The sequence below is a fragment of the Herpailurus yagouaroundi genome, unplaced genomic scaffold, assembly GCF_014898765.1.
Source record: "Herpailurus yagouaroundi ecotype Mexico unplaced genomic scaffold, PumYag 198, whole genome shotgun sequence".
NCBI classification, from domain to species: Eukaryota; Metazoa; Chordata; class Mammalia; order Carnivora; family Felidae; genus Herpailurus; species Herpailurus yagouaroundi.
In genome coordinates, this window is record NW_024412429.1 from 9,588,164 (window position 1) to 9,605,222 (window position 17,059).

A 17,059-nucleotide genomic window follows, 5' to 3' on the forward strand; every position below is an offset into this window, starting at 1 on the left:
CCATATCTCTGCCCAAAAACCCATAGCTAAAATGCATAAAGAATCTTACAACCTGGTAACAGAAAAACAACTCAATAAAAAATGGGCAACAGGCTTAACAGACACTTTAGAAAAGAAGATATCCAAATGGCCGATTAACATATGAAAAGCTGGGTGGCATCACCAATCACTAGAGATGTTAAGATAGCCCTACACACCCACCAGAATGGATAAAATTATTTTCTGACAAGGACAGTGCAATCGTGGGTGAAAACAGAAGTCTCACATACACTGCTGGCAGAACTCAGAATACTACAGGCACCTTGGAATACTGTTTGGCAGTTTCTGGGGAAGTTAAACATGTGCCATGGCCCCACGACTCCCCTACCCGAGACAGAGGAGTGCATGTGTCCACAAAAAGTCTCATTACCAGAGGTCAATCAATGGGTAAATGGAATAAACAAACTATAGTATATTCATTACAATTGAAACCACAGAGCAAAAAAGAAAAACAAACTACTGATACACTTGACACCAATGGATCTCAGTCATTATGTTGAGCAAGAGTTAAAAAAAAAAAAAAAGAAAAAGTATGTAATGTTTGACGCCATTTATTTATTTTTTTTTTAATTTTTTTTTTCAACGTTTATTTATTTTTGGGACAGAGAGAGACAGAGCACGAACGGGGGAGGGGCAGAGAGAGAGGGAGACACAGAATCGGAAACAGGCTCCAGGCTCTGAGCCATCAGCCCAGAGCCCGACGCGGGGCTCGAACTCACGGACCGCGAGATCGTGACCTGGCTGAAGTCGGACGCTTAACCGACTGCGCCACCCAGGCGCCCCATGTTTGAAGCCATTTATATGAAATCCCAGAACAAGTAAAACTAGTCTGTGGTGACAGAAATTAGAACAGTGCTGACTCTGGGGAGTGGGTATCGAATGGGAAGGGGCACGAGGCACTTTTCGGGATGACTGAACGTTACCTTCAACTGGGCGGTAGATACACTGGTTTATCAACTGCACAGTAAATTACGTGCTTGAGATCTGGGCAGGTATGTTATCTGTACATAAATTCTATCTTAATTTTGTACAGTATCACAGAATTTTAGAGCTAAAGAGATCTCAGTGAAGCTCTGCCCCACCCTTTACCTTCCGTAAATAAGGATACTGGAATCCAGGTCACAGATTCATTCAAGGTTATATAGCCTTCAGTAGTGGAGTCAGAGCAGGGGGGCTCTTATCTAAGACCCCACAGGCCCTTGTATCTACTCTTAGCTTTTCGCCACTCTACAGGACAAACCTTTAGGATCTAAAATTTTTTAAATTTACGATTTATTTCCAATCACAGCATTATAGGTACTTAACTTGGCATTCTCTTCAACACATTACAGTACATTCCCTGTAAAACCTTTTCCTTACTTTTCTCAAACTAGAAGAACAAACAAGTAAGCCAGGGAGCTACGGCCACCCTATGCCATCCACCATCAGTGCTAACACTTAGAAGGTCTGAAAGTTGAGAAAAACTCCTACTGGATGGATTTCTTCTACCCAGAGGAAAGAAGAAAGGAAAGCTGTAATTATTGAGGGTGTATCTTCCAGATGAAAGGCAGGGATGCCCTCTTGCTGGGCTCTTCTAGTGTAGGTTTCAATGGGATTCAGCTGCAGACACAACACAGACACACCTCCAGAGGCACAAAAGAGGAAGAACACCCCTAAAGAGCGAGATTACCTTGGGAGTTTGGGTGATTTGCTAGCTCGGGAGATTTTGGGGGATTTCTTGGCAGCCCAGTCGTCACTCAGTTCGATATCACTGGAGTCTGAGCAGTTACAGCTGTCGAGCATGGCGGAGATCAAGCTGTTGCCGTAGATTTCATCTGGGGAGACACAACCAGAAGACTCTGGGAAGTGGTATCAGACCCTAACAAGGATCACTATTACTGGAAACTATGGGACAGACCGACTCTACAAGCCAGCATTTAAGTCGAGAGTTTGAAATAGAAAGGACCAGAGCATGGTTTCCTTTCTACGTTTTTATGCTATTATTTTTTCTAAGCAAAAGGAGGCAATTACTTCTACTGTTATCAAAGTGGACATGGAATTTTCATGCCTCTGTAATATATAAAACAGTTCTGCAGTGTTTACCAGGCCAAAAGCTGGAACGTCCCATCACACCAGGTATCTGTGTTTGTACGAGTTTGCAGGCAGCCTGGGGACCTGGGCCGAGCAAGGGGCTTGCTGACCCAAGGACCTGCTTCTGACCTGGGCCCTGTGATGGCCTCTTCTGGTTCCACGCCTGCTCTGGACTAGAGACCTGACAGAGTCAGCTCCACTGCAGGGGTTCCCAGTTTAGTTGGCCCGCTTCGAGTAGAAGCTGGAAGGAATGCCTGTGCATGAGGCCTGTCAGTGGCGGGCCTGGGCTCTGCTGAGGGTGCCTGGACAGAAGCTGCTAGAGATAATTTTCACAACCGGCCACCAGGCAGAAATTAGAGGTCCTAAGGCAGAAGCCGGTGTGCACAGAGGTTGGGCCATCACAAAACTGCAGAGTAGATGGAGGTCATATCGGACACCTTCCTCGAAATCTTTTCTCCTTTGCTGCCTTCCTCTCACCCCTCACATCCCTTCACTCCCCAAACGCTGCTCTACCCTCACTGCAGGTAGCCCATCTTCAAAATCACTTTGTTTTGCTGACAAAAAGCCTCATTCCCTCAAGGCTCCAAGAACCTTGCCAGGTAATAAAAAAGCTGAATTGTCCAACTGCAATGAAATGATTGATAGAATCTGAGTGACTTTATCATTCAAAAAAGCTGTTTACATTTGAAAGGATGAGTGTGTTAATATAAACTAATCTTTAGTGTTTCTGAACATATGGAGGGGACATCTGTGAACAGGGGCCTCTCGGAGGCCACTGGAAGCAGAGTATGCTGTCTGGCATGCATGCTACTTGGAAGCAGGCTGACTGAGGCCCAGTCTGTGTGCCCACATCACCCTCTTCTTAAACTACCTCCTCATCAGAAGGCGTGACTCGTGAACACAGCAAGCTAGACTGGTGTGCATCTGAGTTCGATCAAATAAAGAGGCTTCACTCACAGGCCTTGAGCAGCGCTTTCCATTACTTAAGTTAGGAGTCACTTAGCCAGAGGGAGCTTGGTCCTGACTCACATGGGCATGTAAACCCCCAGAAGGTTTCTGTGTGCTCATGAGCACAGGGCCAGTTCACTGACTGAGGAAACTCAGTAACGTGTTGTCCACTCAGCTCCTGACCTGCTTGCTAATCCAAGATTTCACAGTTGGCTATATGTCATAACATTTGCTTTTTTCCTTTACTCATGTCTTAATCCATTTGGGCTGCTATACTATAACAAAATGCCAGACTGGGTGGCTTATAAACAACAGAAATTTATGTCTCAGTTCTGGAGGCTGGAGGTCCGAGGTCAGGGTGCCAGTGTGATCAGGTTCTGGTAAGGACTCTCTGCTTGGCCTGTAGTCGGCCACCCTCTTCACTGTGTCCACACATGGCCTTTCCTTAGTGTGTGCGTGTGGCGTGGCGAGAGAGCTCTCTCCCTTTCCTTACAAGGCCATCAATCCTATTGAGATTCCGCCCTCACAGCCTCATTGAACCTTAATCACCCTCTAAAAGCCGCATCTCCAAATATAGTAACAATGGGAGTAAGGGTTCAACATGTGAATTTCAGGGGGACACAATTCCACCTGTAGTAAGCTTCCTTTAAAAAATTTGGGGATTTATGCTAAAAAAAAAAAAAAATGCTCTCACGCATGCTCTCAATTATAAAAATACACACTGGTAATTTTGAGGAGTGTGTTTGTTAGGTTGCCTGGAGAGCATTTACGACAGCATGCATGAGCTTTGGAGTACAACTCCCACCTGGGCACTGGACTTGGGGGACTTGCCCCAGACCTGCTGAATGAAGCTAAGGGGCAGGCCTGGCAGCCTGCTTTTAGGGAAGTGCCTCAGGTGACCTGCAGGGAGGTGGCCCATGGACCACATTCTGAGAAACAATGATGTGCAGGCTTGAAAGAGTTAATCAGCTCGTGAGAAATTCTAGGCTTCCCAAAGTTGGGAATCTTTTCCTCCTCTGTACCAGTCTGCGTATACCATTTGGTTGGCCATTACCATATTCTGCCTTGTGACACATCTTCTATTCCTGTCTTGAGGTATTAAAATCTTGATGTTTTGGGGCACCTGGGTGGCTCAGTGGGTTAAACTGCCCACTCTTGAATTCTGGCTCAGGTCACGATCTCACAGTTCGTGAGTTCGAGCCCTGCATCGGGCTCTGTGCTCACGGGGCAGACAGAGCCTGCCTGGGATTCTCTCCTCTCCTCTCTCTCTGCTCCTCCCATTTTTTCTCTCTCTCTTTCTCTGTCTCTCAAAAATAAATAAAAATGTTTAAAAAATTAGAAATAAATAAATAAAATCTTGATGTTTGTCCTGAACTTTCTAAGCGTTAAGTTGTCTTGTCACCCAAAGGGGTTTATAAAGTTCCCGAAAGCAGAGATGCCCCGGCGTTACCCACAACCACAGGAGATTCAAAGACGACAGAGAGGGTAGTGAATACATACTGTTGATGTGCTATGCTTTATAACTTTTTGATTTGTTTAATTACAAAAATAAAGCACCTTATTCCCCAGAGGACTGCTAGCACTTGAGCCCATCTGCGCACAGCACGAGCTGAGGGACGGGAACAGTCAGCAGAAGCAGGTGTTGGGCCAGTGGTCTGCCCCCCGGCCTCGGTGCCCCATGGTACCCCTGCCTGCTTCTTCTGCCTGATTTTTAGTGGGAATTTATGCACGTGGGGGCAGAAGCAAGCACTTCAGGTCAGCTCCCTTCAACGTTCCATCTCAGTACAGGTTTTATAAACTTGTACACACACATAGCAGGGGGCCTCAGGGGCAATGACCCTGTAGTGTGCGCCTTCCACAGCCCGCCCACTTTGGGCACTGCTCCTCTACCTTTCCCTGAAGCCACAGCTTCTGCGATGCCCACTGCCCTCCTACCCTCCTCACTTCGCCTTCCTTCCTTCTGAATCTTCTCCCTCCTCTCCGCCTGCCTCCCTACCAGCCTCCAGTTCTTCCACTCACCTTCCCTGCTCTTGGTGCTCATTCACTGCATGAACCAAAAGACAAAAAAATGGACCAATACCTACTGTTTCAAAGTACAGTCCTACTGCTCTCAACTTTACACGGTAACACAGATGGCAGAGCGCAGCCACAGATGCTGCACGAATCATGGAGGGCACACAGAGGGGGGGCAGCTGTGTGAACTATCGGAGTGGGCAAGCACATCAGGCTGAAGACGCTCACTGCGCCGTGACACCAGCGCATCCCAGGGCTTCAGGGACACGAGGGGCAGAGGCCAGTCTGATGGGTGGAAGAGGGAGCGGGGCTGGGAAAGTGGAGAGGATGAGTGTGCACCCATCAAACAAATCCCTTTCGACTTGTCCTCTCAAGGTCAGGCACTGAGTTCCCTCTGTCCAGGCCCTCGGGACTCCGCGGGGGAGGTGGGGGAGACAAGACACCGGCAGCCCAACTGACAAGTGACTGGCAGGGAAGGCAGTGTTTCTCCCGCTGCTGCAGGTGACGAGCAGGATTTCACAGGGGGCAGTGGAACATCTGAGCTGGTGTTACTGCCGGTGGGGTGTGTGGGCCTCACAGTCACTAGCTTAGGACACTGGGCAAGTGTCCATAGTGCAAAGAGAAACAGCAAAGTTCCTTGGCTCTGGAGGCTCACAGTGTAGGACCCCAGAGGAAGCATGCAGCGAGCACCTCGAGTACACCAACTGAGTAATGAAGATCAATACAGGGGAGAGTTTTCAGAAAGGCAGAGTGATTCATCATGCCAAAATCTTTATGGATGAGCAAGGAATTTTCCTTGGTAACCAGCTAAAAAGCGGTTAATGGTGGATTAGTAAGGAGCAGAAGGAAGACTCTAGTAGGAGGCTGAGGAGTAGGCTGAAGGTTTGAAGATTTTAATTCCATCATTCGCTCTGGGAGACAGAGATGTACCTCACGATGATTTTCAGCTTGTCTCAGCAGTACATTAAGGCCCTCGATAATGCCTGATAATAACTAAAAGAGGAACCTATTATTCCCAAAAAGCCTGTGCCAGCCTCCCCCAGACAGCGAGTTACGTTCCCTCGATCCACGGCCCCGAGCAAGCAAAGTCTTACGGGTGCTGTTAAAAACCCACCGGAAAGTACATTTAAAGAATCATTAGCTTCAATACAATTTTGGAAATGGAGCAGCTTCAAGGATGTTCCACGCTAGCCAAAACACAGGCCCACATTTCTTAAGTAAGCATTAACTTTGCACGGGCTGTCAGGAACACGAGTCCTCAACCACACCCGAAAACAGGGTGTGGAGGCCCACCTGATTTGCTATCTGTCCGGGGGTCCATGATGACAAACTCTGGCCGCAGCTTGCTGATGCGTCGCCCCTTGAGGATGGGCACAAGCCCGCCCAGGTACTCCAGGTAGAGGGTGTAGCACGGGCCGCCCACCTCCGGGTCGTCCTCTGTGCGCTTCATGGTGCAGTGCAGACGCTCGTTGCCAGCCGAGGGGTAGCTGACAAAGTCTCGCATGTTATTGGGGTCTGGAATTGGGGGCTGGAGGCAGGACATGGAAAGAAAAGAGTACAGACAGCACTGATTACTCCAACAGAGCACTGGCTGATAGCTCAGGGAGTGTTAACCGTGTGATGGAGAGCAGCCATTCTCAACTGTGGGTGCACGTAAGAATCTCCTGGGAGCTTTAAAAAATACCTAAGTTAGGATCCCACCTCACGCAATGAAACTGGATTCTCTGGGGGGGGGTGGGTGGGGTGGGCCTGGGCATGTGCATTTTCTAAAAACTCACCATGTAATTTTAATGTGCAGCTAGGGTTGAGAATCACTCGTTCACAACCAAGATCATTAAGCAACTTGAAAAAACATCCCAACAGATTCTAAAACTGGTATTTTAAGAAAAAAGTAACCTCGAACAAGTCAATCTGATACTTAGAAGCAGAGCTAGGATACAAAAAAGGGAACACGGAAAAGAATGCAAGGTGCCGAGGCCTGAGGTTAGGAGGAAAGCCACACTTGACTAGCAACTGGCAGATAACAGTCCACACACCACCAATACACGGACTAATTCTCGAGTTGCAATCAATATAAAGGACAAGTGACAGCGAGTGCTGGATGGAGGTCGCCCCTCCTCAGCGCAGTAATTCAATCCTCAGGACAGGGTTCACTCTGACCATTCCCGTAACTAGTGACGGAGCAAGCTACTCAAACTTCCAGGAACGTGTTTCTTGCTTTTCTGAAGCACCTGCCAGGAAGTGAGGATTGAACCAAGCAGACAGATGATCAGGATGGCACGGCAGTCAAGCTCCCAAGAGCTTGCCACAAGAAAGCATACGCCCCTCACACAAGGCAAGTCTCTGGTGGACGCTTCTTGTGCCAGGGACAGACTGCACTTGCAAGAATCCGTCACCTGGATAACTCTCGCCAAGGAGCAGACATGGCTTTTGCGCTCCTGCTTTAGGAATCTCACCTGCCCTCCGGGAGCAGGCAGGCAGCCAGTATGGGGGAGGAAGAGAAGGGAGGGTGGACGGGCTTTACCTTGATGGTGGGGATGAAGGCGGTAGAGAGGTAGGAGCAAAGGCGGGGGGGCAGGGTCAGCTTGCTGACGTCCTTGTCTTCTCGCAGGGCGCTGGCGATGGCCTGCTGGCACAGCAGCTGCAGGCTGGACACGCGGTGCTCCACGCGCACCACGTACAGGGCTGGTCCTGAAGCCATCAGCAGCCGCGAGTCCCGATGTCCCCAGCAGATGGAGACAATGGGGCGCTGCAGGAAGTGAGGGAGGCTATACTTAGGCTTCTGCTCTTGTGGTAAGACGATGCAAGTGTGTCTCAAGTAAAATAAAGGGACTGAATAGTTTTTGAGAATATTGGTTTTAAAAAGCACAATAGATAATGAAATACTACATTATACAAATTCAGTATTTTCATTGGAAAGTAGTCAGATCCCCAGGCCAGAACACAAGGCACTGACTGGAATAGTTCTGTGAAGCTCTTTCACATGTATTATCTCATTTAATTTGGTACCGTAAAACCTAACTTAGCTCTAATGTCTCTGCCAGAAGATGCAATTAGTCTGGGGAACAGTAAGACACCTTCCTTACTGAAACTCTCGTTATCTGGATCCCTAAGAAATTGATGGTAGTTCCTGTGGCTTGAGGCCGTGGCAAGGAGGTAGAGCAGATAGCATTTTTGTCCCCCTTTTGTCCCAATAAGGAGCATTTTAGCGTCAAATCAACACTGGGCCTGGGGTCATGTACCGTGTGGCCTGGGGACCATCATACAATCCCGGGAAGCCTCTCGTGTTGTCACGAGTAAAACGGGAGCTGTGAGGACCGAAAGAGAGGCAAGATGCCGAAGGTGCTTCTGGAACCGATCACAGGTTATAACCCGCAGGCACTGAATCACTGTCACCCTCAGCAGCCCTGGAGCTAAGGAAAGCTAAAAGCTATGTGGAAAGAGGACCCAGTTTCTGCGGTGGCCACTCCAGGGTGTTGTGGACACCACTGCTTTGAACAGGCAGGATGAAATCCAAAGATGCAAGTCAGTGACTAGTTATATTGAAAAAAAAAAAAAAAAAATCCAAGGCTCGGGGGCGCCAGCCAGGATCAACCAAGGAAGAAGGGAAGCGGCAGAGGGCTGTGATGGCAAAGCCACAGGAGAATCTGTTCATTCCTGTCCAGCTGGATGGGGCTCTAACTTAATGAGGTCTTGAGGGGTTTCAAAGATCAGAAGTGGGGATATCAGATCTATTACAGGAATGACAGGAACAGAATTTTCACACTTCAGTGACAAATATCAAGATAAAAGGAACAGATTAAGACACCTGCTTAAAATAGCCTCCAGGGTCAGTTAATCCGGGTTTCAACTTCAAAACAAAATGCAAGGCTGAAGATACTCCATCTTTTATTTCCATCTCTGTGAGCCAGGCAGCCGTGGGGTGGGAACCTAGAACTCAAGTGCTCGGGCCTCCAGAGTACTTCTAAAATACGCCTCCTCCTTACAAGAGGATCCCACACCCGGGGCCGACTCCATACAGGGGCCTGTTAACTTAGAGTAAGCCATAATCAGTACTAAAGACAAAGCAGAGAAGGCATAAAAATTACACAAAAATTCCTTTGCTATCATTAATCCCTGTCCCCTCTGTCCTTCTGGTTTCTGCTTTTCATGGTAACAGTTGATTACATGTTTTGGGAGGATCTTACATAAAATTACCATTATGATAAGTATGTATCACTTATCCCTTTGTACAAATGAACTTAAGCCACTTATGCAGACTTTCAACGTGGATAAAAATTCTCTCTCTGGGCAGCCTTGGGTGGCTCAGTCGGTTAAGCATCTGGCTTCGGCTCAGGTCATGATCTCACGGTGTGTGGGTTTGAGCCCCGCATCGGGCTCTGTGCTGATAGCTTAGAGCCTGGAGCCTGCTTCAGTTTCTGTGTCTCCCTCTCTCTCTTTCTCAAAATAAACATTAAAAAAATTATCTCTCTTACATCTCAATAAGTACCTATAACATCTCATTTAATCCTTTCAATTCTACCATGTAGGTATCATTATTCCTATTTAACAGGTGAGGAAACTGAAGCTCAGAGAGGCTACTTGGTTGTAGCTAATACACTGTGAGCTACAATTCTCACCCATTTCCTCTCAACTCCACAGCTTATGCTCACCTACCACAAGATGCTGCCTCCTCTCTGTTAGCGTACGGATATAACCACCTAAAGAATGTATAATGTCCCACTAACAAACTTAATAAAATAAGAAATAGAAATAAAGAGAATGTGCCTGTAACTTATTTTTATAGCATATACTCCCTGTAAGACGTAAAGTAGCAAAATAAATACTGGTACCTTTCCATACTACATTTTAAGGCTATATTAGAAAAATAAAGAAGCATTTACAGATAGAGCTGATCCTCTTGTCTGAAGGTTTTGAGATCTCCCTGATGTGGGGAACTGATTATTGTAATTCCTACTGAATGGGGGAGGCTTGGCGGTAGGGACATGACCTCAGGATACCCTTAAGTCCTATACACCGGGAGAAAGACTATACTGTGTATTGAAAGCTGCTGAGAGACTATATCTTAAACGTTCTTCCCACAAAAAAGAAATGGTAATTGTGTGCTGTGATGGAGGTGCCAGTGAACCTTACGATGGCAATTCTATTATAATATACAAGTGTATCAAATCCACACTTGTGTACTCTGATTTACACAACATTCATGTCACCTATATCTCAATAGAGCTGAAAATAAACAAATAAAGAGGAAACCACACACAAAATCCTTTTATACCCTTTTGAATACTTTATACTTTTTTTAAATATGTCATCTTATTTTTTTAATGTCTCATTTCCTTCTGGTGCTGATTTTCCTGTGCTGTTGATGGGTACTTCAGCCTACAAAACCCTCCCTAAAAATGTTCTGTTGTTTTGGAAACAATAAGACGCAAGGCGCACATGCCACAGATGTGGGCTGGGGGTGTCTTGATTCAGCTGCCCCCCAGTCAGGGACTTCTGCCCTCCATTCCCCGAGGATCAGGGGTGCCAGCAGAGCATGAATCCACTGCCTGCCCACAGAGCGCCATCTTCCCTAAGAATTGCCCACCTACCAGGATTGGCCGCAGCAGAAGAGAAACGTACCAAATGTTTAATCCCAATAAACCCGGGAACAGATACGGGTGCACACTAAGACAACTCCCACAGATTAATGCTTTTGAACAGTTGCTGTCTGCGAGGGAAAAACTCAGCTGTAAATCTGCAGACTTAATCTCTCTCAAATCACACAAAATGACTATTTTTAGAACTGATGGCCAGAATTGTGAAGTTGGTAACATTCAAATCTTAATTTGTGTGGGCAAGTTCACATACTTTGCATGTCTAAATCCAAAGCAAAAGGACAAGAACGTGAGCTACATTTCGGGGAGCATCAGTGTAGTAGAAATCTAGGGCTCCGGTGAGTTTGATGAAACAAGGAGAGGTATTAGCTGGAGAGAGATGCTATTTGTACGGAGGTCTGGTGAGTGGTTAACGCACAGTCAAGTTGACCACTTGAGGACCGGCCTGTCTCGCTGTCTGATGCCGATCCACGTGAGGGAGGCAAGTGAGTCTGCTCCTCTTCTGTCCTTGGCTATAGCACAGGGACTTTATTAGTAAATGGTCAGTTTCAGTCCCTTCTGGCACATGAAGACATGCCACACACTCGCGAGCCTCACCTCCTGCTGCCCACGAAGCACACCGCACACTCATCTGGGCATTTGTTCATCTACTGTGCTGCCAGTCAGCCATCCAGTTAGCTGTCTGTCAAATGTCTACAATGGGCCACACACATTCCAAGAGGGCAGAATAAAACAAAATCCCTGCCCTCATGGAGCTGACACTGTGAGGTAGGACAGGAAGAGAGATGCACATCTTAGTCTCTCTGATGGAGAGTACCTGACCACGCTGATCATGTCAGGATAGGGGCCTTGAGAAAGAGCAAGGCAGTCGTTTCAGACAAAGGGGGGCAGAGAAGGCTGCTCCAAGGAGGTAGTTTTAGCAGAGGCCTGACTGACACGGGCAGTCTGTTTATTTTAAAAAATTGAAAGCTTCCTCACCATATTACTATTTTTGTATACTGCAGTGAGTTGCATGCAGTCCTCTAAAAATCTAAGAGGAATGAAAAACGGGCTGTTCTTTCCATATTAAAGATAAGCTGCTCGGGGCGCCTGGGTGGCGCAGTCGGTTAAGCGTCCGACTTCAGCCAGGTCACGATCTCGCGGTCCGTGAGTTCGAGCCCCGCGTCAGGCTCTGGGCTGATGGCTCAGAGCCTGGAGCCTGTTTCCGATTCTGTGTCTCCCTCTCTCTCTGCCCCTCCCCCGTTCATGCTCTGTCTCTCTCTGTCCCAAAAATAAATAAACGTTGAAAAAACAAAATTAAAAAAAAAAAAAAAGATAAGCTGCTCAAGAAAGACAACAAAAGGGTTAAATCCGCTGTCCCAAGAGAGGGACAGTGAGGCTGTCCGAACCCACTGTTTCTGGCTGATGAGGGCTCCCAGCTGAGGACCAGGGACCAGCCCATGGAGCTGTCTGACCCTGTGGGTGCCAGAGGGCCCTCCCAGGCTCCTACAGCCAGGGCAGCTCTGCCCCTCCTTTCCACAGCTTCCCTAGGAAGTAGAATGTTTTCTGTCTTAGAGGAAATGCGCTCCAATGTCTAACATTGGAAGGGGATGTGTATAATGTCTGTAAAGGTGTGTACAAAGGGAATGTCTAATGTTTGTACAAGTGTGTACAAAGAAAGAAAGCCTCCTAGAACAGTTCACTGTTAAACAGACCAAGTTGGGTGACTGGTCACCATCAAACTGTGTTGGTGGAGCCACGGACAGTTTTGAATATTAAGCTGTAATGATTTGGCCGCTGACTAAGGGGCAGTAACTAGTAAAAGCCAGCTCAGCATTCAGGCACCCAAACTGCAGTTTCAGAAAATGCACCATTCTTATATTTTCAAAGCTGACAATCCCAGGAAGGACTTTCTTCTCATCCATTTCTAGCAAACCATGGAAAAAGCACTCCTGTGGCAGCTTCGTAAGAATAGGTATAGGGGCACCTGGGTGGCTCAGTCAGTTGAGCGTCCGACTTCGGCTCAGGTCATGATCTCACAGTCCGTGAGTTCAAGCCCCGCGTCGGGGCTCTGCGCTGACAGCTCAGAGCCTGGAGCCTGTTTCAGATTCTGTGTCTCCCTCTCTCTGCCCCTTCCCCACTCATGCTCTGTCTCTCTCTGTCTCTCAAAAATGAATAAACGTTAAACAAATTTTTTTTTTTTAAAAGAATAGGTACAGTTAGTCCTCAACAAAGAGGGTCAATATATACCCCTTCTAACAGACTCTCCTTCTTGCGTACAGAGTCTATGACCATACCTGCAATCTCTCATTTCACTTTTCAGTTTCCACATCCATCTCTTCCTCTCCCTTCTCTCTTAACATTTTACCCTAATTATCTTATATCAACAAAGGAACCTTACAGAATATAAGCTGACTCCTCCAACATGCCTTTAATGCAAACAAACATTCATAAAGCCACAACAAAACCAACCAACCAACCAACAACCCAAATTACTGAAGCCTGCAAACTTCAGTCAGTAATGCGAACTCTAAACATCTGCTGTAGATGAACAGATATGCAACTACATATAGATGGTCCCAGAAATAGCTAATGAGGTAAATTACAGGATTTTCAACTACAACAGGTAGAAAGGAAAGGAAAAGAAAGGAAAATGAATCGCAGTGTATTTCCTTTGAAGAGCTTCAGCCATGGGCATTGCTGTTATGAGTAAAACAGGAGAATCCATTTTAAAGCTGAGGCTGCCGCAAGTTTGTGCCCAGCAACGGCTTTGTACGCAATAACCTACAATCTAATTAACTTGGAAATAAATTATCCAATCTAAATTGCATTTAGTTCTTTCTATAAACAGCCCAATAAATTTCCTAACTTCCTTCCTGCTATAAAAATGTCCCTGCCCTTGGACAACTTGAAACAGCACAGATAACATGTAATTTTAGAATCATTACAGAAAAAAGTTGGTGCTCTCTATAATTAATGTTGTACTTGATTTTTTAAATTTTATTTATTTTTTTTTAGAGAGAAAGAGAGAGCATGAGTGGGGGAGTGGGGGGGGGGAGGAGAGGGCAAGAGGGAGGGAGGGAGGGAGGGAGGGAGGGAGAGAATCCTGAGCAGGCTCTGCACTCAGCTGCAGAGCCTGATGTAGGGCTTAATCCACTGACCCTGGGATCATGACCTGAGCCACAATCAAGAGTTGGTTATTCAACCGACTGAGCCACCCAGGCACCCTGTTGTACTTGATTTTTAGTAACACCATTACTTTACTTTGTATTATTGAGGCAATTTTTTTCAGTGGTTTAAACAGATCCTCAAATGAAAAAACGAATAATTTATTAAAATTCTGAGACACTATATGGATATTTTTCCCAAAAGGATGATCAGCTAAGCTCCCTTCCTATCTCTGAGCCCCAAACAGTTAAAATTCAAGACCTATGTTAGTTTCACAGTTGTATGTTACAGTTGGTGAGAACTTCTACACTGGTTGAGGCTGTTGAGTGTCTATCATATTCCAGGCATTTCAAAGAAATGAAGAAAATGTGGTCTTTGACTTCAAGAAGGTAAGACAAGTAGACAGAAAAGCGTAATAAATATCAGAAGCATCAAACATCCCAGGGGGATGCTTCATGGAGAAGAGGGGTTGCAGCTGTTGGGCAGATTTACATAAGGATGTGACCGTGCTGGCGTTAAGGATGGTTTCCCCCAGCTGAGATGGCAGGGAGGGCAATCCTTGTGGAAGGAACAGAATACCAGCAGGAGGGGTGCCCTGAGTCAGACTGAAGAGTGGACAACACTGAATATACTGGGAGTGTGTTTCATGACTTCAATTCACACAGAAGTTTTTTAATAACTGTAAAAGCCTTATTAACTCAGAAAGAGCTGGAAATGCCCATCCTCTCCTACCTGTCAGGGTAGGGATAAAAGTCAGCATGACATCTGAGTGAGAAGGCACATAGCCTCCTGGTTCAAACTATCAGCAGAAAGCACTAAAAAGAGCATATGTTGACAACTGTCCGTCCATCAATCCACCAAGCAAATATTTACTGAGCACCTACTATGTTCCAGACAACGCACCTGCAGTTTCAGTTTTGTTAAGATGAAAACGTTCGGAGATTGGTTGCGCAATAACGTAATACAATTAATACTGAACTATACACTTAAAAATGATTAAGACTACAAATTCTATTATGTGTGTTTTTCCACAACCAAAAAAAGAGAGCTATATTTAAATAATCAATGTCTGCATCTAATTGCAAATTTCCCCGAATCTGGTATACCTGCCTCTTTGAGCTGGGTAAGGTTAGAAAAGAAGTCTCTAGTTTATTATTGCCCCCGTCAATCAACTCACTCTCAGACCTGTCTCCACTACACCCCACTAAGAATTTCGTCCTCCACGAGAGCTGATCCAAATCAGAAATGAAGTGGTCTACAGATCTCTGGGAAATAAAAACAAATAGAAAAGGGCTACCTTTCTTTCCCAAAGATCTTTAAGCTTTCTTACTTACTGTTTAACAGTCATTTAGCTAAGATGCAGAAGTACATTACTGGCATAGAAAACATAACATCAGAGTGAATAAATGAAGATTCAGCGCATACTTCTGTAAGTGCTAATTTCTGCCTGACGATAAATACCAGCTCCCTCTGCTTACTCACTGTCCACTCTTTTCAGTGGGGGATGTAATAAAGTATTTTGGTTAAAGGCAAAAACATGTTTCTCCTTTATGTCTTCTGGCTTACACTCCATAATTTAATCAAGGTCAACGAAAGATTAAAATCTGTCGAAGATAATTATAGGAACTATAGCCACCTCACAGTATTTAATGGAGCCCGGAAAGCATACTAACACAGTGGCGTTACAATGAAGGTCTGACACACATCCTTACTTGCACAAGCGTGTCCAGGGTGAAGATGTGCTCCCCGCGGACATTGTAGAACTTGACCATGGCACTCTTCAGAAGAGGGCCATTGGGGAGGTCACCGAGCTGGGTCTGCCGTTCCATGCCAGAGACGGCCAGGAGGTCTCCCTGTGTGCACCACTGGGCCACCACCTCTGAAATCACAAAGAAGACAGTCAGCATGAGGATGTGACCCTCCCTGAACCTTCACTGAAGTCGTTTAGAAAACAGAGCTGCTGAGCAAATACAATGGCAGCTCTTACCCTTTCTCTCACGAAGACAATAGCTACCCGTTTCTCTGAAGACAGTACAGACTCTATTTAAACAGGTGTCTATCACATGGATGGGGAGCACAGCTCCCTGACACACAGCTGTATCAGGCCAAACCACGTGACGAAGCCGGCATGTTAAATACCTAACTTCAACACCGGCATTACCGTCGAGGGATGTGCAGAAATCTGAGGGAGCAGGTAAGATCATTAATCCCATGACTCTCCATCTGCTGCTTGTGTCCCTGCCCTCAGAGATGATTCTAAGAGTATACAAATGCAAAAAGTAAGTCAAGAGCAAATTCTAAGTTTATATTCATTTGATTTCTGTGCACCACTGGGCAGATAAAGTTCACATAAAGGACTTATCTGCATATGAAGGCCTTGACTTTTATTCCACATTGGGATGTTATGAGGGCTTAGAAAACAAGATAAATACTTCTGTTGGATGGCGTGTTGTCAGAAATTGTCAGAAATTTTCACCCTGGAGATGTGCTGCCCACCTACCAAGCCACTCAGTACCTATAAAAATGGCTATGAAAGGGTTGGTCAAATCCCAACGTGGCAATTTACTTATTCTGGCTGGTAAAACAAGCTAATAGTACTAATAAGATTTAGAGCATAGTTCTTCTCCATCAAGGCCCCAGAACCCTATCTGGCTCATACAGAGAGCACTGATATCCAGAACTCAGAGGCCTGAGAGAGGCTGGACGGAGCTGACGGTGCCCTGTCACGACAGGACGCATCTCAGAGCCGGGACCAGATGCCAGCAGGGCCTGGGCTCCATCAGGTCACAAACCATCACAGCACCTTGCTCTTATTCACACGCGGTGCCGACTCTGATGTTAGTAACAGCACATTCTGAGGTCACCAGTGCTCTGTGACTTCCTTTGAAGACCAGACTGTGGTCCCAGGACAAGATGGCTCCCTGGACCCAGGGAAGCGAGAGCCAGCCCATCAGGTGAGCCACCGACAGGAACTAGAGACGGAGGTAGCAGAGGGCTGAGTGAACCCAGCTACAAACACAGAACGAAAAATCTCTACAATCTGAGTCAGTGAAAGCATCAATAAAAGGAGCTCCCCCCCCCCTTTTCTTATAAAAGGATATGAATAAGGACAAGTACAAACCAGGAAATGAAAAATAAGTTAAAAGCATCACCCAAATATCCTGGTGAGTAAGATCTCAAAAAAGATGAGAGGGGGGAAGGCTTGAGGATTTGTGCACGTATTTCACTGTGCTCGGGTATCCAAA

The 17,059-nt window shown here is 46.2% G+C and overlaps 1 protein-coding gene across 9 annotated transcripts in view; it reads right to left on the reverse strand.

Annotated features, from left to right (window-relative positions):
• TULP4 (TUB like protein 4) overlaps window positions 1–17,059 on the reverse strand; it is a 177,663-nt gene that overhangs the window by 17,504 nt on the left and 143,100 nt on the right. For all 9 annotated transcript variants that reach the window (XM_040448758.1, XM_040448757.1, XM_040448756.1 and 6 more), the window contains 4 exons: window positions 15,527–15,693; window positions 7,595–7,819; window positions 6,364–6,598; window positions 1,709–1,853 (listed from right to left, as the gene is read on the reverse strand). In XM_040448758.1, coding sequence (XP_040304692.1) covers window positions 1,709–1,853; window positions 6,364–6,598; window positions 7,595–7,819; window positions 15,527–15,693 — 772 coding nt within the window. The remainder of the gene's footprint in view (window positions 1–1,708; window positions 1,854–6,363; window positions 6,599–7,594; window positions 7,820–15,526; window positions 15,694–17,059) is intronic.